Below are 26,299 nucleotides of genomic sequence, written 5' to 3'. Positions count from 1 at the left end.
CCCTGTGGATAGTGAGCTGAGCCCTTTGGGGAATACTATCATGCTGTGTCTCCCCAGCTCTGGCACTGCCCATGACCCCTCAGAAAGAATGGCTGCACATGGACACTGTCGAGCTGGAGAAGCTCCACTGGACCCAGGACTTGCCCCCTCTCCGGCGGCAGCAGACACAGGAGGTGAGGAGGGCCCGCTGGCCTACAAGGGGAGGGTGAGATGGGGCAGGAGAGGAGCTGCTGCTCTTGCCCTCAAAACTCAGGCCTTTCTATTGCCCAGAGCCTGAGAAGCATCTCTCCTTTGCTCTCACCCACCTTTCCCATCACTCTGCCTGGCCCCCAAGGCCAGATAAGCCCCATTTCTGGTTAGAAGTAGAGTCAGTACCTAAGTCCTGAAAGGCCTGGGATTAAAGGTGGGGAGTGGGTGTGTGAAGGTTGCTGGTGCCCCTAGACCACAGTCCTCTTTCTCTTCCCATTAGAGGATGCAGGCTCGATTCAGTCTTCAGGGAGAACTACTGGCCCCTGACGTGGACCTGCCCACCCACCTGGGTCTGCACCACCATGGAGAGGAGGCAGAGGTAAGGCATGGGGCTGGAGAGGACGGAGCAGCTCTTTTAACAACCCTGTGGAGGCCGGGCGCGGTGGCTCAAGCCTGTAATCCCAGCACTTTGGGAGGCCGAGACGGGCGGATCACGAGGTCAGGAGATCGAAACCATCCTGGCTAACACGGTGAAACCCCGTCTCTATTAAGAAATACAAAAAACTAGCCGGGCGAGGTGGCTGGCGCCTGTAGTCCCAGCTACTCGGGAGGCTGAGGCCGGAGAATGGCGTGAACCCGGGAGGCGGAGCTTGCAGTGAGCTGAGATCCGGCCACTGCACTCCAGCCTGGGCGACAGAGCGAGACTCCGTCTCAAAAAAAAAAAAAAAAAAAAAAAAAAAAAAAAAAACAACCCTGTGGAAAAGGATCTCTGGTCAACTGCCTTTGACCTTCTTTGTGCCCTGTTCTAGTTCATGCCCTTGCCGTGCATTCAGTTTCTTTTGTTTGGAGACGGAATCTCGCTCTGGCCCAGGCTGGAGTGCAGTGGCACGACCTCAGCTCGTTGCAACCTCCGCCTCCCGGGTTCAAGCCATTTTCCTGCTTCAGCCTCTGGACTGGCTGGGATTACAGGCGCCCGTCACCACATCCAGCTAATTTTTGTATTTTTAGTAGAGACGGGGTTTCACTGCATTAGCCAGGATGGTCTTAATCTGAGCTCGTGATCTGCCTGCCTCGGCCTTCCAAAGTGCTAGGATTACAGGCATGGCATTCAGTTTCTTAGGTTCAAAATCTTGATCCTCTCTCCACATTCTGGTCAGTTGCTAGAATTCACCGATCTTCTGTCACCTCCTCATGATGCCTCCTGCACTGTGGCCTTGCTTCCTCTGCTTGCTCTCCATGCCCTCCATTCTCCGCCCCCCTGCCATCCATGCCTCACGGGCTGCCATGCTGATTTCTCCTGGCCCAGCTCAGGCCATGCCTTGCCTCCAGAAGTTTTCCAGCTTCCCTCTGCTCACAGAATAAGGTCCTGGTCTCAACTGGGCAAGATATTCCTTCCACCTTCTGTCCCTGCTGACCCTGCTGCTCTGCCTCCTTCACTCCCTGCTGCACCGCTCGCTCTGTTGGCTTTTCCCCACATACCTCCTGTGCTCAGGGCCTTCCAGGACTCCAGTCGCTCCAGGGAATGCCTTTGCTTTTTGCTCCATGACCGGCCACTGAAGCTCTACCCATCCACTGAGACCAGTTCAATTTTCCAGGTCCCCTTCTCTCTCCTGTCCGCTGGTTGCAAATTAAACATAGTTACCACGTTCCTTTGCATCTGCCTTATGGCATGGTTACTTGTATGCAAGTCTTATCTTTACCGGCTTGAGGCTCCATGGAAAGCAGGGCAGATTTCACTCATTTCTCTTTGTCTTTCCTGTGAGACCTTGCTTGGTGTTTTGGGGGCACTGTGCTGTATCCTGGCTGCTTCTGACTTCTTGTTCCTGCCCCAGAGAGCAGGGTACTCCCTACAGGAGCTGTTCCACCTGACCCGCAGCCAGGTGTCCCAGCAGAGAGCACTGGCACTGCATGTGTTGGCCCAGGTCATCAGTAGGGTGAGTAGATTGACAGCCTGGTCCTGCCCACCCTACCCTTCACCCCACAGCCTCAGACTTCCCCATCTCCTGCCCTTTTCACTCTGGCTGACTAGCCAGCTATGTGCTTTTAACAACCTGGGATCACAGGGGGGCAAACGAAGGATTAGGGCAAAGACTCCAGATAACTTCAGCATCTTCAGCAAGGTTTTATCCTCCTCCCCCAGGCCCAGGCTGGTGAGTTTGGGGACCGGCTAGCAGGCAGTGTCTTAAGCCTCCTTTTGGATGCTGGTTTCCTCTTCCTACTGCGCTTCTCCTTGGATGACAGAGTAGATGGGGTCATTGCAGCCGCCATCCGTGCTCTTCGGGCTCTGCTGGTGGCTCCTGGAGATGAGGTACTACAGGGGTAGGAATGAGGCTTGGGCTTGGAGGTGCCAGGGTCCATATTCCTATTACTGGGCATGGCCCCATTGCTAAGGCTTTGCAGGCAAGATGTAGAATGGGATGGCAGGCGTCTCCCTCATCTCCTAAAGGCCCCAAAGCCCAGGAGCCTTGCCTTTCTGTTTTTGTTGGGGGGACATCCTCTCTACTCCTGGATCCATTTCCTGGCCCCTTCAGCATCGCCCCCCCAACTCCCTTTCCTCTGGCAGGAGCTCCTCGACAGCACCTTCTCTTGGTACCACGGAGCTTTGACATTCCCTCTGATGCCCAGCCAGGAGGACAAGGAGGATGAGGACGAGGATGAAGAATGCCCAGCAGAAAAAGCAAAAAGGAAAAGCCCTGAAGAAGAAAGCCGGCCTCCACCTGACCTGGCCCGACATGATGTCATCAAAGTAAAGGGACAGCTGCTTTCCCATCCCATGGCCCAGGGGATGAGCACATGCTGGAAAGAGGGGTCATCAGTGCCCGGGGCCCAGCTGCATTTGTCAGTGGGTTTCTCTCTCCAACTCCCAGGGGCTCCTGGCTACCAGCCTGCTGCCTCGGCTGCGCTACTTGCTAGAGGTGACCTACCCAGGACCTGCTGTGGTCCTTGACATCCTGGCCGTGCTCATCCGCCTGGCCCGGCATTCCCTGGAGTCAGCCACAAGGGTGAGAAAAAAGGGAGCAGGGAATGGGCACAAAGCCTAGCTGGGCCTTGTCTTGACCCACAGCCTCCTGTCTCCCTTTCTCCTCCTGCCTCCCTTTCTCCTCCTGTCTCCCTTTCTCCTCCTGCCTCCCTTTCTCCTCCTGTCTCCCTTTCTCCTCCTGCCTCCCTTTCTCCTCCTGCCTCCCTTTCTCCTCCTGTCTCCCATAGGTCCTGGAGTGCCCTCGGCTGATAGAGACCATAGTTCGAGAGTTCTTGCCCACCAGCTGGTCTCCTGTGGGGGCAGGGCCTACCCCTAGTCTATACAAAGTACCCTGTGCTACTGCCATGAAACTACTTCGTGTCCTGGCCTCAGCTGGGAGGAATATTGCTGCCCGGCTGGTGAGCAGGACATAGGGCGAGGGATGGGGGAATGCATGGGACAGGGTTAGGTTGGGAGCTAAACATGGCTCCTGAACTCTGGGTGGCCAGCTCTTGCCATCTTCTTCCTCTCTGATCCAGTTGCTTAGAAATGCGACAGAAACCACCAGGCATGAACCTGTTTACTGGAGCCTGGTGCATCATATAGGGGTACTGTGGTCTCATGATGTGATAGGAGGTCTCCCTGTTCCCTAGACCCAGATCAGGGCCTCATGCACATAGGCACTCATCACCTATAGCCAAGTAGCCCTAGAGAAGGTGCCCAGCAAACCTTGCTAAAAAGAGGGAGGGCTAGGTGTAGTGGCTCAGGCCTGAATCCCAGCACTTTGGGAGGCCAAGGCAGGAGGATCACTTGAGGCCAGGAGTTCAGGGGCAAGCCTGGGCAAAATAGTGAGACTCTGTCTCTATAAAAAACAAAAACAAAAAATTAGCTAGATGTGGTAGCACATGCCTGTAGTCTCAGCTACTCGCTATGCTGAGATAGAAGGATCACTTGAGCTGGGAGGTGGAGGCTGCAGTGGGCTATGATTGCACCAACCACTGCACTACAGCCTAGGCAACAGGGTGAGACCCTGTCTCAAAAATACTACTACTGGCCAGGTGTGGTGGCTCGTGTGTGTAATCTCAGCACTTTGGGAGGTCGAGGTGGTGGATCACTTGAGGTTAAGAGTTCGAGACCAGCCTGGCCAACATGGCAAAACCCTATCTCTACTAAAAGTACAAAAATTAGCCGGGTGTGGTGGTGCGTGCCTGTAGTCCCAGCTACTTGGGAGGCTGAGGCAGGAGAATTGCTTGAACCCGGGAGATGGAGGCTGGCATGAGCCAAGATCATGCCACTGCATTCCAGCCTGGGTGGCAAAACAAGACTCCGTCTAAAAAAAAATAGTAGGGGCCAGGTGCAATGGCTCACACCTGTAATCCCAACACTTTGGGAGGCCAAGGTGTGTAGATCACAGGGTCAGCAGTTCGAGACCAGCCTGGCCAACATAGTGAAACCCCGTCTCTACTAAAAATACAAAAATTAGCCGGGCATGGTGGCACGCACCTCTATTTTCAGCTACTCAGGAGGCTGAGGCAGGAAAATCGCTTGAACCCGGGAGGTGGAGGTTGTGGTGAGCCAAGATCGCACCACTGCACTCCAGCCTGGGCAACACAGCAAAACTCCGTCTCAATAATAATAATAACAATAAATGATAAAAAAAAAAAATAAAATTGAGATTTTAAAGAAATCATAAAATAAATAAGGAGGAAGGGCAGGGTGGATGAGATATGACTGTGGCACCAGAGGGGCCTGGGTCAGGATTGAGTTAAGCCACCCTCTGTCCAGCTGAGGGTAGCTGGACTTAAGACGCACAGCTGACCCTGATCCCCAGACTGTGCCCATTTCCAGTTGAGCAGCTTTGATCTCCGGAGCCGCCTGTGCCGCTTCATAGCTGAGGCTCCCCAAGAACTGGCCTTGCCCCCAGAGGAAGCTGAGACGCTGAGCACCGAGGCCCTCCGTCTGTGGGCTGTGGCTGCCTCCTATGGCCAGGGCGGTGACCTTTACAGGTGAGGAGAGGCAGTGGGTAGGCTCCCCCTAGATACCTTCAGTTCTGTTCTTACGGCCAAATCAAACACCTCAGCCTTGCTCAAGGTCCCAAGGTTGGAGGAAGGATAAGAATGAGGGGGAGGATTTCTGCCAGATGTGAAAAGGCTTAGGAGTCAGGCCCAGCCAGGGAAGAGGGGGACAAACCTGGTTAACCATATTCTCTGCTCAAAAGCATTGGCCGGGCACAGTGGCTCACGCCTGTAATCCCAGCACTTCGGGATGCCAAGGTAGGCGGATCACGAGGTCAGGAGTTCGAAACCAGCCTGGCCAATATAGTGAAATCCCGTCTCTACTAAAAATACAAAAATTAGCCAGGTGTGGTGGTGCATGCCTGTAGTCCCAGCTACTCAGAAGGTTGAGGCAGGAGAATCGGTTTAAGCTGGGAGGCAGAGGTTGCAGTGAGCCGAGATCACTCCATCATTCCACTGCACTCCAGCCTGGGCAACAGAGAATCTGTCTCAAAAACAAAACAAAAAAAAGCATTGGTATCTGTGAAATCACATTTAAATTCCCTGTTGGGGGCAGCCTTGAAGGACTACATCCTTTCCATTCTTTAGGGCTGAGCCTTCCAAGAGTGCCCCACTCTACGTCCTCATCCTCCTTTACCAAACTGCAGATCCCTGGGTCAGGGCCGTGACCTACGTCTCATGTCTTCACCTGCTTTCATGCAGTGAAAATCAGTCCCTGTTCTTCCCTAGGGAGCTCTACCCAGTGCTGATGCGGGCCTTGCAGGTGGTGCCACAGGAGCTCAGCACCCACCCGCCTCAGCCCCTGTCCATGCAGCGGATAGCCGCACTGCTCACTCTCCTCACCCAGCTGACTCTGGCAGCCGGCAGCACCCCCGCTGAAGCCATCAGGTAGTTTATAGCCAGGACCCACAGGACAGGTGGAGGGCTCCTCCACAGGGCTGGGGTGACTGGAGCGTAGAGGAGCGTGAGGCAGCCAGATCCTCACTGTGGCCTCCTTTGGCACTTTTGTAGTGATTCTGCTGAGGCCAGCCTCTCGGCCACCCCTTCCTTAGTCACTTGGACACAGGTGTCTGGGCTCCAGCCTCTTGTCGAGCCGTGTCTAAGGCAGACCTTGAAGTTGCTGTCTAGACCTGAGATGTGGAGAGCCGTGGGCCCAGTGCCGGTTGCCTGCCTGTTGTTCCTGGGTGCCTACTACCAGGCCTGGAGCCAGCAAGTGAGTGCCTCCTGCTGGCCATCTACCAGGCCCCCGCACCCTGCCTTCAGCTACATTCCACCTGTTGCTCCCTCTCTGTGTCCGTCTCTTCACTCCTACTTCCCCATTTACTGTCTTCCCTTTTAATTCCTACCCTTCTTCCTCTTTTCACCTCCATATCCCCGTTCAGCTTCCCAGGAGCCAGAGAGCCCACGCAGCAGCTCAGCCTTCCTGTAGCCTGGGTGCTCTCTCTTTATGCCCCTACACATAGGGGCCTTCTCTCCCAAGAAGGCTCAGCCTGCAGAAGCCTCCAAACATGCTCTTTTGGGCTCTTGGGATGGTGGCATTGGCCTGGGTACACAGGGGCTAGGAGAATGAATGGGTGGGCCAGCAGCTTAGTGAACTCCTTGGTCCACCAGCCGAGCTCGTGCCCAGAGGATTGGCTCCAGGACATGGAGCGCCTGTCAGAGGAGCTGTTGCTGCCACTGCTGAGTCAGCCCACCCTGGGCGGCCTGTGGGATTCCCTTAGGTATGTACTGTGTGTGGTAGCTGGGGGAGTCGGGAGGAGACAGTTTCATCCTTGTGGGATTCCTGGGTCCAGTTCCCTGGTCCATCCCAGGGTGCAGGCCCTCAGCCCAAGGGAAACCCGAATCCCTAGCAGGCAGCAGTGGGGTGGGCTCTGAGGAGTGTGGGCACTGACCTCCACAGCCAGGCCCCCCGTTAGTCTTGGGTACAGACCCAGCAGCTCTTTACACTTTACCTACAGGCACTGCTCCCCTCTCTGCAACCCGCTGTCCTGTGCGCCAGCCCCTGAAGCTCCCCCCAGCCTCGTTTCACTGGGCTGCTCGGGAGGCTGCCCCAGTCTCAGTCTGGCTGGCTCAGCCTCACCCTTCCCCTTCCTCACTGCCCTCCTCTCTCTTCTCAATACCCTCGCCCAGATCCACAAGGGGCTGTGTGGCCAGGTAAGTGTGGGGTGCCTAGTTAGGGGCCAGGCAAGGGGCCAAGATGGCAGGAATCAGAAAGAAAGTGGGAGGGTGGAATGGGCGCAGTGGCTCACGCCTGTAATCCCAGCACTTTGGGAGGCCGAGGGGGGCAGATCACCTGAGGTCAGGAGTTCGAGACCAGCCTGACCAAAATGAAGAAACCCCGTCTCTACTAAAAACACAAAATTAGCCGGGTGTGGTGGCTCATACCTGTAATCCCAGCTACTTGGAGGCTGAGGCAGGAGAATCGCTTGAACCTGGGAGGCGGAGGTTGTGGTGAACTGCACTCCAGCCTGGGCAACAAGAGCGAAACTCCATCTCAAAAAAAACAGAAAGTGGGAGGGTGTCCCATGGGGAAGGGAGGCCTTCTGCTGGCACTCATTTCCCTGAGTCTGGAGAGAGGGGCAGCCACTTGGGGAGCCCTAGAAGGCATCAGAGTCAATTTCTATATCTGAACAAAATTGCTTTTCCTCAGCTGGCTGCCATATTGGCTGCCCCGGGACTCCAGAATTACTTCCTCCAGTGTGTGGCTCCTGGGGCTGCCCCACACCTCACACCCTTCTCTGCGTGGGCCCTGCGCCACGAGTACCACCTGCAGTACCTGGCACTCGCTCTGGCCCAGAAAGCGGTGCGTCCCCCTGTCTGACAGGTTCTGCCCCCCATCCCATTATCCCCCTCCTGTTTCTGTGGACCCCAGCCTGCTTCTGCCAGGCCATGCAGCTCCCACTTTCCTCCAGACATGCCCTGGACCTGTGCCCTTCAGCCTCACTTTTATCTTTCTCACTTCTCTCTGCCACGTCCCCTTCTCCCGCATTAGATAGCTCCCTGTTTTTCTGTCTGCAGGCAGCACTGCAGCTACTGCCAGCCCCCCATGCTGCCCTCCATCATGGTATGGCCTTGGCCCTGCTGAGCCGGCTGCTGCCTGGAAGTGAGCACCTCGCCCATGAGCTGCTGCTGAGCTGTGTATTCCGGCTGGAGCTCCTCCCGTAAGTGCTTGGTTGGTGGCATCAACTCAGCCCTTTTGGACACTGCTGCGGTTGTTAACAGAGCAGCCCTGAATTTGGAGCCAGGAGACCTAAATTCTCTTTCTTCCATGGATGACATTTAATTCTTCTGAGCTTCCATTACCTCATTAGTGAAGTGAGGATCAGGCTAAACACACCCAAGAATGATTGTGAGACTTCAGTGTGACTGCATGGCTAAAAAAATGGTATATAAATCAGTTACACACATGTAATAGCCATCAGCTACAGAGTGTTTACTCCGTGTCTGATACTCCCTTATGTATTTATCAACATGTTAAGTATTTTACTTGGACCATGAGATAGATACTATTATTATCCTTATTTTACTCTGAGGAAACTGAGGCTCAGAGAAGTTATGTAAACTCATACCTAGGCAGCTAGCTCTAGCGTGCTTCCTCTTAACTGCTACACAGCACTGCGTGGGAGGTTGTTAAGGGAGCAGAGAGGCACAGGTCTGGACCTAGGAGCCTCCAGGAAGTCCCAAAGAGCTGGCACAGCCTCCAGGTGCTGTGGTTCCAGCTCTCATTTTTGGCTTTTGGGTCCCATTACAGGGAAAGAACATCAGGGGGTCCAGAGGCAGCTGACTTCTCTGACCAGCTGTCTTTAGGAAGCAGCAAGGTCCCTTGGTGTGGGCAAGGGACTCTGCTAGCTCAGGCCTGCCAGGACCTCCCCAGCATCCGCAGCTGCTACCTGACTCATTGCTTGCCAGCCCGAGCCAGTCTGCTGGCCTCCCAGGCTCTGCACCGAGGGGAGCTACAGCGAGTCCCAACCCTGCTACTGCCTGTGCCTACGGAGCCGCTGCTGCCCACCGACTGGCCCTTCCTGCCGCTGATTCACCTCTACCACCGGGCTTCAGACACGCCCTCGGGACTCTCTCCCATGGACACCGTAGGCACAGCCATGCGGGTCCTGCAGTGGGTGCTAGTTTTAGAGAGCTGGCGCCCCCAGGCCCTCTGGGCTGTGCCCCCTGCTGCCCGCCTGGCACGGCTCATGTGTGTGTTCCTGGTGGACAGTGAGCTGTTCCGAGAGTCCCGAGTACAGCATCTGGTGGCAGCCCTCCTAGCCCAGCTCTGCCAGCCTCAAATCTTGCCAAACCTCAACCTGGACTGCCCACTCCCTGGCCTGACGTCTTTCCCTGACCTCTATGCCAACTTCCTGGACCATTTTGAGGCTGTCTCTTTTGGGGACCACCTCTTTGGGGCCCTGGTCCTCCTGCCCATTGTTGTTTTTTTGTTTTTTTTTTGTTTTTGTTTTTTTGTTTTTGTTTTTTTTGTGGGTTTTTTTTTTTTTTTTTGTGTTTTCTTTTTTTTTTGTTTTTTGTCTGCAGCGTCGGTTCAGTGTCACCTTGCGCCTTGCTCTCTTTGGGGAACACGTGGGAGCCTTGCGAGCTCTGAGCCTGCCTCTGACCCAGGTACTTTTTCAGTCCAGCAGGACCTGCAAGGGTACCCTGCACTGGGCCCCGGGGACAGTCCTGAGCCTTGAGGAGCTTTGGAAGACCTCAGCTTCCTCATCTTACCTCTTGGGGGCTTTGAGGGGATTAAGAGAATCAATGAAAAGGGCTTAATGTGGGCTGGGTGTGGTGGCTCACACCTGTAATTGCATCACTTTAGGAAGCCGAGGTGGGTGGATCACCTGAGGTCAGGAGTTTGAGGCCAGCCTGGGCAACATGGTGAAACCCCATTTCTACTAAAAATACAAAACTTAGCTGGGCGTGGTTGTGGGTGCCTGTAGTCCCAGCTACTCGGGAGGCTGAGGCAGGAGAATCACTTGAACCCGGGAGGCGCAGGCTACAGTGAGCCGAGACTGCGCCACTGCACTCCAGCCTGGGTGACAGAGCAAGACCCTGTCTCAAAAAAGAAAAGGGTTTAACATGGTATCTGGCGTATGGTAGGTATTCATTACTATTATTAATAAGGCATAGCTCCTTGCTCATCAGTGCTACAATCTAGATAAGAGATTTACTGAAAACCTGCATAGTTCTGAATTATTCAGATGCTAGGTGTTGTCAGGATTCAGAGAAGGGAAAGATCAAATTGGGCTTTGTGGAAGAAGTGGGGATTGACCCAGGCACTCTAGGTTGGGTAGAATTTGAATTGGTGAAGAGGTAGAAAGGCAGGAGATTCCTAGCAGAACAACATAAGCAAAAGGAGCATGACAAAGGGCAGAAGGAAGGAGGACAGATTTCTGTTGGGAACTTAAGGCTAAAAATAAGTAAAGTCTGAGAGAGCCTCAAATATCAGGCTAAGGACTTAAATGTATATCCCAGCACTCTGGGAGGCCGAGGTGGGCAGATCATTTGAGGTCGAGTTCGAGACCAGCCTTGCCAACATGGCAAAACCCTGTTTCTACTAAAGAAAAATACAAAAAATTAGCTGGGCGTGGTGGTGCATGCCTGTAATCTCAGCTACTCTGGAGGCTGAGGCAGGAGAATCGCTTGAACCCGGCAGGTGGAGTTTGCCGTGAGCCCAGATTGTGCCACTGCACTCCAGCCTGGGCAACAAGAGTGAAACTGTCTCAAAAAAGAAAAAAAAAAAATTTTTTTTTTTTTTCCTGGGTGAGGTGGCTTATGCCTGTAATCCAACATTTTGGGAGGCCAAGGCAGGAGGATCGCTTGAAGCCAAGAGTTTCAGACCAGCTTGGGCAACATAGCTAGACACCATCTCTATAAAAAGTTACTTGAAAATTAGCCAGGCCTGGTGACTTGCCCATAGACCTGGTTACCCAGGAGCCTGAGACAGGAGGATCACTTGAACTCAGGAGGCTGAGGCTGCCAGTGAGCTATGATCACACCACTGCATTCCAGACTTGGAAATAGTACGAGACTCTATTTAAAAGAAAAAAAAAAGTTACTATGTTTTGTTTTTAAGATTTTGTTTTTCTTTTTTTTTTTTAGACAGTCTCACTGTGTTGCTCAGGCTGGAGTAAAATGGCTCACTGCAACCTCCAGCTCCCAAGTTCAAGCGATTCTCCTGCCTCAACCTCCTGAGTAGCTGGGATTACAAGCACACAGCACCATGCCTGGCTAATTTTTTTTTTTTTTGAGACAGAGTCTCGCGCTGTCGCCCAGGCTGGTGTGCAGTGGCATGATCTCGGCTCACTGCAACCTACACCCCTGGGTTCAAGTGATTCCCCTGCCTCAGCCTCCGAAGTAGCTGGGACTACAAGCATCCGCCATCATGCCCAGCTAACTTTTGGATTTTCAGTAGAGATGGCATTTCACCACGTTGGCCAGGCTGGTCTTGAACTCCTAACTTCATGTGATCGGCCTGCCTCAGCCTCCCAAAGTGCTGGGATTGCAGGCGTGGCCCACCACACATGGCCAATTTCATTCCTTTTAATGGCTGCTTCTCAGTTCCCAGTTTTCCCCGACATCTGCTCTGTAGTCTTTAACCCTGATCCTTGTGCTAGAAGAAGGACAGATGTCTGTCTAGGACCTGATCTCTGCCCTCATGATTTGGTTTCATGTGATTATTATCCATGCACCTTGTGGATGTATATATATTACTACCCTCCCCCTCAACACATCCTTTCCCCTGTCACAGTTGCCTGTGTCCCTGGAGTGTTACACAGTGCCTCCCGAAGACAACCTGGCCCTCCTTCAGCTCTACTTCCGGACCCTGGTTACTGGTGCGCTCCGTCCACATTGGTGCCCCGTGCTCTATGCTGTGGCTGTAGCTCATGTCAATAGCTTCATCTTCTCTCAGGACCCACAGAGCTCAGTAAGTTATATCTCCATCTTCAGAGGAAGGAAGAGAGCTGCCTCTGGGCCAGCTGGGGGAGAAGTGCTTGGTACCAGCCCTCGGCTCAGTGCCACCTCTCCCTGTTCTGCTTCTAGGATGAGGTAAAAGCTGCCCGCAGGAGTATGCTGCAGAAAACGTGGCTGCTGGCAGATGAGGTAGGGTCAGGGCCATTAGGAGGGTGGGATATTAGAGGATCTTGGGGGACAGAGACCACAACAGGATCTCATTACCTACTTCATAAGGTTTCTTTCCTCTCTGCAGGGTCTCCGGCAGCACCTCCTCCACTATAAGCTTCCCAATTCCACACTCCCAGAGGGCTTTGAGCTCTATTCTCAGTTGCCCCCTCTGCGTCAGCACTACCTCCAGAGACTGACTTCAACGGTGCTCCCAAATGGGGTATCAGAGACCTAGGATAGTTGCTATAGATGGAAAGATGGGTACATTGTCCTGTATCCAGCCTTTCAACAGATGCCTGGCCAGACAAAGGACATTGTGTCCTAATGGCAGGCAGAAGACCAAGGAGCAGAAAGCTTGCCTTCCTGGGAGCAGGTGGTTTGAGCTGTTTTGGAGCAGAATGAGCCCTACCATTACATCCTGATACCTGGGGCTTCTGAAGGTCTGTGCTGGGAGTGAAGAGCAGCTTAGCTATTTACCCCCTCTTTGGGGACAGGGCAAACTAAATGCATCCCTTCTTACCTAACTCCCAACCCCTGCCCCGGGCTAAGGTATATGAATGCTATAGTTGTACATTAAAATGTTTTTTATCTCCTGGAAATCTGATTTGGACTGATTTCAGCCATGTTAGTTCAGGGTTAGTATGTGGGGGTGGGTTATCCCAGGTGAGGAGCAGGACTGCTGTGAGAGAGATGGGGAAGAATCATAAGTGGGAGGTAAAAACTTTGTCCACATCTGGAGACAGCAAGAATATGGGACCTGCCAGGCACAGTAGTGAACACCTGTAGTCCCAACTACTTGGGAGGCTGAGGCAGGATGATCACTTGATTCCAGGAATTCAATTCCAGCCTGGCCAACATAGTGAGATGCCATGTCTGTCTGTCTGTCTATCTGTCTGTCTATTTATTTCTGAGACAGGGTCTTACTCTGTCACCCAGGCTGGAGTGCAGTGGCATGATCATAGCTCACTGCAGCCTCGACCTCCTGGGCTCAAGCCATTCTCCCACCTCTGCCTCCTGAGTGGCTGGGACCACAGGCAAGTACCACCATGCCTGGCTAATTTTTTGTATTTGTAGAGACAGGGTTTCACCATGTTGCCCAGGTTGGTCTTGAATTCCTGAGCTCAAGCAGTCCACCCACCTCGGACTCCCAAAGTGCTAAGATTACAGGCGTGAGCCACTACACCTGGCCTATTTTGGTAGTTTCTACATTGTTCTTTTGTCTGAATTCTAAAACTTAGGCTTTCTTAGACTGTCTTTTGCTGTGTGGAATTACTTACTGTGTTTGCAGGTAATCAGAGAGCAGTATGCCAAGGCTTAGCCCTGTCAGTAGGTAGAGAGAACCCAGTCTTCATAAATGGAGCTGCTGAACACAGAATTATCCAATAGATTTTTTGTTTTTTTTTTGTTTGTTTTGTTTTTTGACACAGAGTCTTGCTCTGTCATGCAGGCTGATGTGCAGTGGGGTAATCTCAGCTCACCACAACCTCTCCCTCCCTAGTTCAAGCCAGTCTCCTGCCTCAGCCTCCCAAGTAGCTGGGATTAAAGGCACGTGCCACCACGTCTGGATAATTTTTGTATTTTTAGTAGAGACGGGGTTTTGCCATGTTGGACAGGCTGGTCTTGAACTCGTGACCTCGTGATCCACCCACCTCAGCCTCCAAAAGTGCTGGTATTACAGGCGTGAGCCACTGGCCCAGCGTTTTTTTTTTTTTTTTTTTTTTTTTGAGACAGAGTCTCACTCTAGCCCAAGCCAGAGTGCAGTGGCATGATCTTGGCTCACTGCAACCTCTGTTTCCCGGGCTCAAGCGATTTTCATGCCTCAGCCTCTGAAGTAGCAGGGACTACAGGTGCACACTACCACGCGCAGCTAACTTTTTGTATTTTTATTAGAGGCAGGGTTTTGCCATGTTGCCCAGGGTGGTCTCGGACTCCTGAGCTCAGGCAGTACGCCTACCTCGGCCTCCCAAAGTGCTGGGATTACAAACGTGAGCCACGGCGCACGGCCCCAATAGGTTTTATTAAGCAACTACTGTATCAGCAAATACCAATGATTCTCAAACTTTGTGACAAAAATCACCTGGATGGTATTTTAAAAAGGATAACTGGGCCCTACCACCAGAAGCTGCTGATTCAGTACGTCTGGGGTGAAACCCAAGAATCTGCATTTCTAACAAGTTCCCAGGTGATACTGATGCTGATATTCAGAACCAACTACACAACCACAATTTGAAGAGCAGTGGCCTAAAGAGGCCTTGCAAGGTAAATTCCGTGATCTCATAGTGATAACTAGGGAATAGAGACCAGGAGTTTTTTTTGTTTTTTGTTTGTTTTGTTGAGACGGAGTCTCACTATGTCGCCCAGGCTGGAGTGCAGTGGTGCAATCTTGGCTCACTGCAACCTCCGCCTTCCGGGTTCAAGCAATTCTCTGCCTCAGCCTCCCGAGTAGCTGGGATTACAGGCGTGCACTACCACGCCTGGCTAATTTTGTATTTTTAGTAGAGATGGGGTTTTGCCATGTTGGTCTATCTAGTCTCAAACTTCTGACCTCAGGTGATCTGCCTGCCTCGGCCTCCCAAAGTGCTAGGATTATAGGCATGAGCCACTGCACCTGGCCCTCAAGTTAGAATTTTAAGCAAATGATCGAAGACTCAAGACACAAAACTACCTGAAGGGAGTGGCTCCCACATTTGTAGGGTACCTTGTAGCTTACAGAGCAATTTCCCTTCATATGATTTTGCAGGTGGTGGGGAAACTCTCAGAGCAATTGTGGCCTGTGCTACATCACCCATTTACCAGAGGTGCTAGTACTAGTGCTCAAGATCAATCGATCGATCGATCTGTCTACCTATCATCTATCGTCCTTCAGTGCTACTAAAAGCACTCAGATCTTCTAACGTCTAGTCCAGTCTTTTACCCCATCACAGTGAGAAGCTGTGCACAGGGGTAACACGGGCAACGGAATTATATTAGGCAAACACAGAGATCCAGGTTTCTGGGGGTAGCAGGGAGGTTCAGCCTTGCAGTCACAAAGGCACCACTGAAAGGCACAAGTAATGGCAGGTGATGAGGCCTTACTTGGGGCAGTTTAGAGAGTACTTCCCACGTGTGGTGACACGTGCCACACACCCACCACCACCACTACCACAAATGAAGTGCACACTCCGCTGCTCCTGTCCTCAGGAACCTGGAAGCCCCCACCTGGTGTCCGAGGTGTAGCTCCCGCTTTAAGAGTGGGGCACCTCCTCTCCGGCCTCAAACCTACCCCAGCTCCCAGCAGGCTGCGGCACATCTGACGGCTGGAGACTAGAGCCCCTGGGTGGGGACTCCTTAAGGCTCCTCCCGGAAGCGTAGGGACCTCGCTGCCCACACGCCCCTCCCTTTCCTCCTCTGGCGTCCTGGGGTCTGAGGTGGGCGTGGCCAGGCCGGCTTTAGGTCCAGGGAGTGTCTCGCCGGCCGCAGCACACCCCTGTAAGTGGCGGCCAGGGCTGCGGTGGCCAAGTGAGCTGTCAACTTCAGGTTGACAGGGGTGTGGCCACGACCGCAAGGGCTGTTGTTGCCGGGTGGACCTAACAGGGATGGGACGCTGGGGCCGGCTGCTGGTGTGGTTCAGAGCTGTGGGTAAGTGCTGTCTGGCGGTCAGGGGACCGTCCAGCCAAAGGCACCTTCCTAGGCTTGTGGGTGGCCGGTCGCAACAGGCCAGGTGTCGGTGGTTCCTCCAGAGGCCTCGAACTCTCACAACCACATTTCTCCGGTCCGTGCTTCTGGAGTGCGGGCGGAGAAGTGCCAAGTAGTGCGAATCCCAGAGTCTGGATCACGCAGCTTGGGAAGGAGGAACATTCTTTGGGGTCTCAGCACCGCCTTGGGGCGGGGCAACCAATCTAAGTCGAGGAAAGTATTGGAGAGGCTGCAGGACCAAATTCAGTGCAGCCCCTAAGTTATTCTCTGGGAAGGGCGGTCGAGGAGAGAAACTGGTAGAGCTATCAGCGAGCACCCGCGGGGCTTCTGCGACCGGAGTCGGGTAGTGGCTTCCAGGCTGAGAGGGGGGCTGGGCAGGGTGAGGGGTGTGGCCGCGACCGCAAGGGCAGCTGTTGCGGGGTTCTCTCTTTCTTTTATTTCCTATTTCCACCCGCCTTAATGTCCTGCGCCTCTCCCAACACCTTTCAGGCGCCATTCTCTGCTCTAGCCCGGGGTCCCAGGAGCCTTTTCAGCCGTCCTCACCCCTGCCGTTGGCAAGTCCCGGCCCCCAGGACCCGAAAGTCAGCGCCCCGCCTAGCATCTTGGAGCCAGCCTCCCAGCTGAATTCTCTGGGTGAGCTTTAGGCGCCTCCTTCCTCTTCCGCTCACCACACCAGACCCCTCTGGCCCAGCCAGGGGATCGGCGACCCTTGCCTCACTCCTTGCTCTCAGGCACCGAGGGGTCCTGGCTGTTTTCTACCTGCGGGGCCAGCGGCCGGCATGGGCCCACACAGACACAATGTGATGGGGCCTACGCGGGGACCAGCGTGGTGGTGACCGTGGGGGCCGCCGGGCAGCTGAGAGGCGTGCAGCTGTGGCGCGTGCCGGGCCCTGGCCAGTATCTGTAAGTGCGGGGAGGGGGTAGGGTGGGCAGTGACCTGCTAGTTGGAGGTTTCACCGTCAGGGGAACGAAGGCTACTTGCGCACCGCCTTGTGTCTCGGAGTATTCCGCAGAGAGGTCCACCTTGAGTGCCCTTCAAGGTGGCAATAGTTGCCACCGAGTTAGCCCTGACCCGGACCCTCTTACACCGAGCGGAAGGCCCCCAACCAGGGCGGCGCCAAGGGGTACTTGAGCCTCCCCACATTTCCACGAACCCTCCTGAAATAAGTGTAATATCTGAACTTTTGGTGTGCAAACCTGCCCTTTCCATCCCGTCAGAGTCGATTGCAGCCTCCAAGTCCCTCAGATAAAAAATAATTCTGGAGCCTTCTCTGTTGCCAACTTCTGTTAGCACCGAGGGCCGGGGACTCACCGACCGCTCCCCGCAGGATCTCAGCCTACGGAGCCGCGGGCGGCAAAGGCGCCAAGAACCACCTGTCGCGGGCGCATGGCGTCTTCGTCTCAGCAATCTTCTCCCTCGGTCTCGGGGAGTCGCTGTACATCCTGGTGGGGCAGCAGGGAGAGGACGCCTGTCCCGGAGTGAGCGCAGCCAGTGGGGATGGGGCGGCGCCGGCGCCGCGGGGCGAGGGCTGCCTGGGGGCCTGGGGAGCGTGCTTTCCTCGGTGCCGGGTCACCAGCACAGCGAGGGGAGGCTCCCGGGCCCCGCCGATTCCCGCCCCCGCTGCCCGCAGGGTAGCCCGGAGAGCCAGCTCGTCTGCCTCGGGGAGTCTCGAGCTGTTGAAGAGCACGCGGCGATGGATGGGAGCGAAGAGGTCCCAGGGTCGCGGCGCTGGGCGGGAGGTGGCGGGGGTGGCGGGGGCGCCACCTACGTTTTCCGGGTACGTGCTCCCTTCAGCGCTCAGCGTGGGGGTCCTAATCCTCTCCCCAGGGTCGCGCACGCACCCGCGCTCCGTCCGTCCGTTGGGGTCCCCCTATACCTGAGCTGGGCTGGGCTGGGGGCCCCTGCCCTTATCCGGGCCTCCGGGGCGGGAGCCCTCGCCCAGTGGCAGTGCCCCTGGACGGCTGGAGGGCGCGTCCTGGAACACGCCGCTGGTCCCACAGGTGCGCGCCGGAGAGCTGGAACCGCTGCTGGTGGCGGCCGGAGGCGGCGGTCGGGCCTACCTGAGGCCGCGGGACCGAGGCCGGACTCAGGCCGCCCCCGAGAAACTGGAGAACCGCTCGGAGGCGCCCGGAAGCGGCGGGACAGGCGGGGCGGCAGGTGAGGGCGCGGGGCTGTGGGGAGAGGCGGGCGTGCTCCCCGTGTGGCTGCCAACCTTCCTGCTGTCACTCTGCAGGTGGTGGGGGCGGCTGGACGTCGCGGGCTCCCTCTCCGCAGGCCGGCCGCTCACTGCAGGAGGGGGCGGAGGGCGGCCAGGGCTGCCCCGAGGCTTGGGCGACCCTTGGTTGGGCCGCGGCCGGCGGCTTCGGGGGCGGCGGCGGGGCCTGCACTGCGGGCGGAGGCGGCGGCGGCTATCGGGGTAGGTGCACCGTTGGAGAGGGCACCTGAGCAGGCCCGAGGGTGAGGTGATGTTAGAAACTCAGCACAGGCCGGAGCCCTCAGGAGGATAGGTGTGGGAGAGGCATTAAGCCCTTCTCAGCAGCTCCAGGCAAAGCAGGAGCTCTTAGAAAAGGAGGTCGAATATATTGCAAATCAGCATGCAGACAAGACTCCCTATATTTCCATTCAATCCAGGATATTTCCCATCACAGCAGGTCCCTGCCTTGTTCTGTAGCAGTCGTCAGAATTTAGAGCTGGCCAAGTGAGCAAGCTGAGCAGGAGGGCAGAAAGGCAGGATTGGGTTAAGTCAGTGGTCCTCAAAGTGTGGTCCAGGAACCAGCAATAATCCACACAACCTAAGTTGTTCGAAATGCAAATTATCGGCTGGGCCTGGTGGCTCTCGCCTGTAATCCCAGCACTCTGGGAGGCCAAGGCAGGTGGATCACCTGAGGTCACCAGCTCAAGACCAGTCTGGCCAACCTGGTGAAACCCTGTCTCTACTAAAAATACAAAAATTAGCCCGGCATGGTGGCGGGAGCCTGTAATCCCAGCTACTCTGGAGGCTGAGGCAGGAGAATCACTTGAACCTGGGAGGCAGAAGTTGCAGTGAGCTGAGAACTCCATTGCACTTCAGCCTGGGCGACAAGAGGGAAATTCTGTCTCAAAAATTAAAAAAAAAAAAAAAAAAAAAAAAAAAAAAAGCAAATTATCCTGGGAGTTGGGGGAAGGTTAGGGAGATGCTGGTCAAAAAAATGCAAAATGGTAGTTAGATAGGAGGAATACCTTCCAGAATCTACTGTACTACATGGTGGCTGTAGTTAATGACGATGTATTCTTGAAAATTGCTAAGAGAGGCCGGGTGCGGTGGCTCACACCTGTAATCCCAACACTTTGGGAGGCGGAGGCGGGTGAATCTTTAGGTCAGGAGTTCGAGACCTGCCTGGCCAATATGGTGAAACCCCTGTCTGTACTAAAAATACAAAAATTAGCCGGGCATCGTGGCATATGCCTGTAGTCCCAGCTATTCGGGAGGCTGAGGCAGGAAACTCGCTTGAGCCCGGGAGGTGGAGGTTGCAGTGAGCCAAGATCGCACCACTGCACTCTAGCCTGGGTGACAGAGCAAGACTCTGTCTCAAAAAAAAAAAGGAAAAGAAAATTGGGAAGAGAGTAGATTATAGGTGTTTTTACCACAGAAAATAAGTATGTGAGATAGTGCATATATTGGTTTGAATTAGCCATTGCACAATGTTTACATATTTCAAAACATCATGTTGTATACAATAAATATATGAATTTTTTTTTGAGATGGAGTCTGGCTCTGTCACCCAGGCTGGAGTGCAGTGGTACAGTCTTGGCTCACTGCAACCTCTGCCTCCTGGGTTCAAGCAATTCTCCTGCCTCAACCTCCTGAGTAGCTGGGATTACAGGCATGCACCACCATGCCCGGCTAATTTTTGTATTTTTAGTAGAGATGGGGTTTCACCATGTTGGTCAGGCTGGTCTTGGTCTCCTGACCTCATGATCCGCCCCTGTCAGCCTCCCAAAGTGCTGGGATTACAGGCGTGAGCCACTGCACCTGGCCCTGAATTTTTATTTTTCATTAAAAATTAATTTTTAAAAAGAAATGTGAATTCTCAGCCCTTCTGTAACATACTGAATCAGAAACTCTAGGGGATAGTCCCAGTCATCTGTGTTTTGATCAGTCCTCAAGTCTGGAAATGACTAGTGTAAATGCCTTTGTGCCTGTCGGGCTGTTCTGTTCATACGTACACACATCATCTATATTCCCACAGAAAGGGACTGTGAGGACATGGGACAGGAGGGGTTCAGGCAGGCAGGAGGCGTCAAGCGTCACAGCCAGCCTGAGCTAGGCCTTCAGTCTCCAGCTGATTACCCCTTCCTCACCTCCTTCACTCCCACTTGTGAACAGACAGCACTTGCATCATGATGCTGGAGAAGAGAAGGCCACACTGGGATTTCCACTGGGAGATTCCAGCTTCTCCCCCATCCCCCATTTTTGCAGTCAAACCCTCCATCACTCTCCACTTCCAGGGGGTGATGCTTCAGAGACTGACAACCTCTGGGCTGATGGGGAAGATGGAGTATCCTTCATACACCCCAGCAGCGAGCTCTATCTGCAGCCTCTGGCAGGTATTGGCCCCAACCCCACCTCTCAGCCTGGCCTGGACTTCTTCCTCAATCCCTGAACCCACTCTTGCACTGCACTGAAGAGCCATCTGCACCGTGAATAACCTTTCATAGCACAGGATTCTTGCATAGCACAGGGTCATTTGAAAAGTGGGCTGTCGGCCGGGCGCGGTGGCGCAAGCCTGTAATCCCAGCACTTTGGGAGGCCGAGACGGGCGGATCATGAGGTCAGGAGATCGAGACCATCCTGGCTAACACGGTGAAACCCCGTCTCTACTAAAAAATACAAAAAAAACTAGCCGGGCGAGGTGGCGGGCGCCTGTAGTCCCAGCTACTCAGGAGGCTGAGACAGGAGAATGGCGTGAACCCAGGAGGCGGAGCTTGCAGTGAGCTGAGATCCAGCCACTGCACTCCAGCCTGGGCGACAGAGCGAGACTCCGTCTCAAAAAAAAAAAAAAAAAAAAAAAGAAAAGTGGGCTGTCATCGTGCCATTGCACTCCAGCCTGGGCGATAAGAGCAAAACTCTGTCTTAAAAAAAAGAAAAGTGGGCTGTCAGTTGTGCTGGATGCCAATGCAGGGCATGCTGCGTGCTTGTCAAGTACCCCCTTGCTATGAATTCACTTCAAATACCTGGGAGTGTGCAGGCTTGACAGAAGTCCCCCAGCTTCTCTCACCGCCCTTGTAAGCTTGGTGCTGCTCTTTGCTCTAAAGTCCTGGACAAGAATTAACCATGTGGCTGGAAAAGGCATGTATTTATTTATTTATTTATTTATTTATTTTTATTTTTGAGACAGAGTCTCACTCTATCACCCAGGCTGAAGTGCAGTGGTGCGAGCTTGGGTCACTGCAACCTCCGCCTCCCAGGTTCAAGTGATTCTGCAGCCTCAATCTCTGGAGTAGCTGGGATTGCAGGCATGCGCCACCACACCCGGCTAATTTTTGTATTTTTAGCAGAGGCGGGGTTGGCCAGGCTGGTCTTGAACTCCTGACCTCTGGTGATTCGCCCACCTCGGCCTCCCAAAGTGCAGTGATTGTAGGCGTGTGCCACCATACCCAGCCAAAGGCATGTATTTAATATATCCCAGCCCCAGCCCCACCACACCATACCATATCAGTTCTTTTACTCACAGTCACCGAGAACCACGGAGAGGTAGAAATCCGAAGGCACCTCAACTGCAGTCACTGCCCTTTGAAAGACTGCCAATGGCAGGCAGAGCTCCAGTTGGCTGAGTGCCTGTGCCCAGAAGGCATGGAGCTAGCTGTGGATAACGTCACCTGCATGGGTATGTCCTACCTTTGCCCAAGGTCTGGACTCCTGGGGTCACAGACTGGGAGGAGCAGTAGGCCACTGGGAAAGATGGTATAGAGATTTGCTGCGTGCCAGGCCCTGTGGTGGGTGCTGGGCAGGGGACTGGAGATTCATGGGTGCACAGTGCCTTTCAGAGGCATGTCGTCCAGTGTGGGAGGCTGTTTAGATATAGCTATGTAAATGTATATCTCAAGTGACGATTGTTGTGGGAGGTATAAAGTGCCTTAGGGGTGTTCAAGAGGGAGAGGTTGCTTTTGCCCAGGATAATGGGGGAAGGCTTCATGGAAAAATTAACACTTGAGCTGAGTCTTGAAGCGTGGGTAAAACTTGAGGGTAGAGGAACAGAGAAGACCTTCCCACTGGAGGTGTCTCTCTTTCTCCCTAGACCTGCCCAACCCCCCAGGCCCTCTGGTTCTGATGGTGGCTGTGGTGGCAACCTCAACACTGAGCCTCTTTATGGTGTGTGGGGTCCTGATTCTGGGTACGAAGCATCTAGCAGGCACAGCTGATTCAAGGCTGCTCCTCTCCAATGAGCTGGGGTGGGCTTCTGTGGGGTCCCGGGGCTGACTTCACGACCACTCACCGCAGCAGAGCAGTGGTAGACTCCTGTGGGACTCTAAGATAGGAGGGAGCTGGGGAGGCCTGGGGAAAACGTTTACCAGAATGAGCACCTGGAGGGGTGTCCTGGGCAGGTGGGGGAGGGAGACCTGATGGGCAGGCGGAGGGTGTGCCGTTATTCTCCCCACCCCCAGTGAAGCAGAAGAAGTGGCAGGGCCTGCGGGAGACGAGGCTGCCGAGCCCTGAGCTTGAGCTGAGCAAGCTTCGAACCTCTGCCATCAGGACGGCCCCCAATCCCTATTATTGCCAGGTGGGGCTTGGCCCGGCCCAGTCCTGGCCTCTGCCCCCAGGTGTCACCGAGGTTTCCCCAGCCAATGTTACTCTGCTCAGGTGAGTCTTCTGCCTCCTCCTGAGAACCTGTGCAGTCTGAATCCCCACCTCTGATTCTCTCCCTGCTGTAGTGAATTATAAATCCCAGAAACAATCTGGCCCACATCCCTTGCGTACGGGAGAGGGAGGCCGGGAGAAGCTCCAGAAGGGCCAGGAACTTGCTCAAAGTCACCTCTCCGTCCCAGTTCTTAGAATATGATCTCGCAGCTGGGCGTGGTGGCTCACGCCTATAATCCCAGCACTTTGGGAGGTCGAGGCGGGCAGGTCACGTGAGGTCGGGGGTTTGAGACCAGCCTGACCAACATGGAGAAACCCCATCTCTACTAAAAATACAAAATTATCTGGGCGGGGTGGTGCATGCCTATAATCCCAGCTACGTGGGAGGCTGAGGCAAGAGAGTCGCCTTAACCCGGGAGGCGGAGGTTGTGGTGAGCCGTGGTGAGCCGAGATCACACCATTGCACTCCAGCCAGGGTGACAGAGTGAGACTCTGTCTCAATAAAAAAAAATATGATCTCACGCCTGTAATCTCAGCACTTTGGGAGGCCAAGGCAGGCGGATCACCTGAGGTCATGAGTTCCAGATCAGCCTGGCCAACATAGTGAAACCCTGTCTCCACTAAAAACACAAAAATTAGCCAGGCGTGGTGGCACGTGCCTGTAATCCCAGCTACTCGGGAGGCTGAGGCAGGAGAATCACTTGAACCCGGGAGGCAGATGTTGTAGTGACCCGAGATTGCACCATTGCACTACAGCCTGGGTGACAGAGCGAGACTTTGTCTTAAAAAAAAAAAAAGAGAGAGAATATGACTCTTGGAGCCCAGGGATCGCCTCCCTCCCAGGGCATCTGCAGGGACACCAGGGAAGTCCTCATCATGCACTCTCACCTTGACTCTGACCCGCACCTGCCCTCTCTTTTGCCCTGGCTCTATGCCAGTCAGCATCACCCTTGCAGGGCTTCTACTTGGGGACATGCCATGGTATGGAGAGAGTCTGTATAGGGTCAGCTGGGCATATGGCGGGGGCAGGGGAGGTAAAGGGGATACTAGACTCTCTAGGGCTCTTCTCCAGGCTGCCTGCCCACTCCCTTCCAACCTGTCTTCCTGCAGAGCCCTGGGCCATGGTGCCTTTGGGGAGGTGTATGAGGGACTGGTAACTGGCCTTCCTGGGGACTCCAGTCCCCTGCAGGTGGCTATCAAGGTGAGAGGATTGGGACTTCTGGCTGGGGGTAGAAGAGTGGAACACCCTGAAGGGAAGGCCAATGACTACAGCTAGGGTTAACCGCCCTCCCGTTGTGTCCAGGGCAACTCAGAAACTGTGCCCTTTTCCTCCCCAGACCCTGCCAGAACTCTGCTCTCCTCAGGATGAGCTGGATTTCCTCATGGAGGCACTCATCATCAGGTGCATGCGGGACCAGGGGCAGGGCTGGAAGGCGGGAAGGGAAGGCTCAGGAGCAGCTTCTCTTCACCCTGAGGCTGAGGTAGCAAGTCAGGGGACACAGAGGGCCTTTCCAGCTTTGTGGAGCCTAGAACATAGTTTCCATCTCCCTGCTGGTGACGGGGTATGTCCACCACCCCACTCAGCAAGTTTAGCCATCAGAACATTGTGCGGTGTGTGGGGCTCAGCCTCAGGGCCGCCCCTCGCCTCATTCTGCTGGAACTGATGTCTGGAGGGGACATGAAGAGTTTCCTGAGGCACAGTCGTCCACACCTGGTGAGACCCTTGTCTCAGCCCCCCAGGCCCCTCTAAAGACCCTGTCCATGTGTCTGAGACCTGCATGGACTGATGTCCCTCTGCCTGACCCAGGACCAGCCATCACCTCTGGTCATGCGGGATCTGCTGCAACTGGCCCAGGACATAGCCCAGGGCTGCCACTACCTGGAGGAAAATCACTTCATCCACAGGTTAGGAGCAGTCCTGGCTCAGGGGACCCCCATCCCCACTCCCTCCCCAAGGAACAGCCCTTCCACACAGCTTTTAAGGAAATAGATCAGGAAGAGCAAGAACTTCTGAATTCTGGCAGTGATTTTTTTGCCTACTCTGTAGGGATATTGCTGCGCGGAACTGCCTGCTGAGCTGCACTGGGCCCAGCCGTGTGGCCAAGATTGGGGACTTCGGGATGGCACGAGATATCTACCGGTGCGGAACTTGGGGAGGTGGGAAGGCTCTTGCTCCAAGGGGGTTTTGCCTGCACCTTGGTGGTAAACAACTCATCATTCACCTCCTCCCTCCTGTAGGGCCAGTTATTACCGCAGGGGGGACCGGGCCTTGCTCCCAGTCAAGTGGATGCCCCCAGAGGCCTTCCTGGAGGGCATCTTCACATCCAAGACAGATTCCTGGTGATAATACCCTTCCCCTTCTCCTCTGTTCCCCTCCCCTGAGGCTCATCCTGTCCTTTCCAGCCACCTCATGTGAGGGGAGGCTGCACCTGACGCGTCTCACTTGGTTCCCCCACTTGTGATGCAGGTCTTTTGGGGTGCTTCTCTGGGAGATCTTCTCACTGGGCTACATGCCCTATCCTGGGCGCACCAACCAGGAGGTGCTGGACTTCGTCGTTGCAGGGGGCCGGATGGACCCTCCTAGGGGCTGCCCAGGGCCTGTGTGAGTTGAGTGCTGCCTGGGAAGGGAGGTCCTTCACAGCCATGGATGGGCATGAACTCTTGCCTCTCCCCAGGTACCGCATCATGACCCAGTGTTGGCAGCACGAGCCTGAGCTCCGCCCCAGCTTTGCCAGCATCTTGGAGCGTCTTCAGTACTGCACTCAGGTGTGCCCCTGACCTAATCTGACATCCTGGTCTTGTGGGTCAGGAGGCGGGGCCAGAAAACTCTATGCCCGGTGCTGCCCGAGTCTTCCATTACAGGACCCTGATGTGCTGAATTCACCCCTGCCAATGGAGCTGGGGCCCACCCCAGAGGAGGAAGGGGCTTCTGGGCTGGGGAACAGATCTTTGGCGTGCCTAAGACCCCCACAGCCCCAGGAACTGAGTCCAGGGAAGTTGAAAAGTTGGGGAGGTAGCCCTCTTGGCCCCTGGCTTTCCTCTGGCCTCAAGCCCCTCAAATCCAGGGGCCTCCAACCTCAGAACCTCTGGAATCCCACCTATCGCTCCTGAGCCCCAAGGAGCCCTGAGGGTGAGGACTGAGGCACTGAGGGTCCCTCCCTGTACTCCTCAGGCTCCTGGGTGGCCTGTTATGCCAGCGGCCCCTGTTCCCTGCAGTCTGTGCTCTGTGTCTGGGCCTGTCTCGGAGCTGGCCTGGCAGCACTGCACTAGCCATGCCGGAAACCAGCCCAGGCCTCCCAGGGAAAGGCCCAGCCACTTCCAGCTTTTGATCTTTGGGCCAGAGGCCACCTTACACACACCCCAGGTGTCCATGGGGAGCACTGGATTGCCCTCCTACTATGAGCATCCTTCATCTGGGCAGAACCCCACCCTGCAGATGCTTCTAATAAAAAGTGCTTCTCATCTTCCAGCGATCTGAGTGGATGCCAGGGATACAGGAAGAGGGC

At 54.8% G+C, this 26,299-nt stretch overlaps 2 protein-coding genes across 4 annotated transcripts in view; both read left to right on the top strand.

Moving 5' to 3' along the window:
- The window catches only part of RPAP1 (RNA polymerase II associated protein 1), a 28,672-nt gene extending 15,794 nt beyond the window's left edge, over positions 1-12,878 (top strand). Inside the window, exons 8-26 of one of the 2 annotated variants that reach the window (XM_050799377.1) lie at positions 58-173; positions 470-568; positions 2,022-2,123; positions 2,330-2,497; positions 2,753-2,935; positions 3,057-3,191; positions 3,397-3,567; positions 4,997-5,154; positions 5,893-6,051; positions 6,175-6,376; positions 6,775-6,884; positions 7,122-7,317; positions 7,814-7,966; positions 8,182-8,324; positions 8,915-9,581; positions 9,685-9,774; positions 11,906-12,082; positions 12,199-12,258; positions 12,365-12,878. In XM_050799377.1, coding sequence (XP_050655334.1) covers positions 58-173; positions 470-568; positions 2,022-2,123; positions 2,330-2,497; positions 2,753-2,935; positions 3,057-3,191; positions 3,397-3,567; positions 4,997-5,154; positions 5,893-6,051; positions 6,175-6,376; positions 6,775-6,884; positions 7,122-7,317; positions 7,814-7,966; positions 8,182-8,324; positions 8,915-9,581; positions 9,685-9,774; positions 11,906-12,082; positions 12,199-12,258; positions 12,365-12,514 — 3,239 coding nt within the window. In that variant the 3' untranslated portion in view covers positions 12,515-12,878. The remainder of the gene's footprint in view (positions 1-57; positions 174-469; positions 569-2,021; positions 2,124-2,329; positions 2,498-2,752; positions 2,936-3,056; positions 3,192-3,396; positions 3,568-4,996; positions 5,155-5,892; positions 6,052-6,174; positions 6,377-6,774; positions 6,885-7,121; positions 7,318-7,813; positions 7,967-8,181; positions 8,325-8,914; positions 9,582-9,684; positions 9,775-11,905; positions 12,083-12,198; positions 12,259-12,364) is intronic. The other variant, XM_050799378.1, reaches the window with a different exon arrangement.
- Positions 12,879-15,709: 2,831 nt separating this feature from the next.
- On the top strand, positions 15,710-26,257 carry LTK (leukocyte receptor tyrosine kinase). Of its 2 annotated transcripts, XM_050799663.1 has the most exons (19): positions 15,710-15,897; positions 16,444-16,587; positions 16,686-16,857; positions 17,283-17,433; positions 17,586-17,732; positions 17,956-18,112; positions 20,444-20,542; positions 21,670-21,822; positions 22,234-22,329; positions 22,601-22,796; positions 23,904-23,994; positions 24,131-24,195; positions 24,378-24,507; positions 24,601-24,698; positions 24,841-24,933; positions 25,032-25,133; positions 25,261-25,395; positions 25,469-25,559; positions 25,656-26,257. In XM_050799663.1, the coding sequence occupies exons 1-19, from the start codon at positions 15,855-15,857 to the stop codon at positions 25,902-25,904; spliced, it is 2,412 nt and encodes an 803-aa protein (XP_050655620.1). In that variant the 5' UTR covers positions 15,710-15,854; the 3' UTR covers positions 25,905-26,257. The 2 variants fall into 2 exon arrangements, with proteins under 2 accessions (XP_050655620.1, XP_050655621.1); XM_050799664.1 differs by lacking the exon at positions 23,904-23,994 and having other exon boundaries at positions 22,717-22,796.
- Positions 26,258-26,299: the final 42 nt, after the last annotated feature.

This window comes from Macaca thibetana, chromosome 7 (assembly GCF_024542745.1).
Source record: "Macaca thibetana thibetana isolate TM-01 chromosome 7, ASM2454274v1, whole genome shotgun sequence".
Lineage (NCBI taxonomy): Eukaryota > Metazoa > Chordata > Mammalia > Primates > Cercopithecidae > Macaca > Macaca thibetana.
Note: the sequence above shows the minus strand (reverse complement) of the source record. Positions and strands in the feature narration are given on the sequence as shown.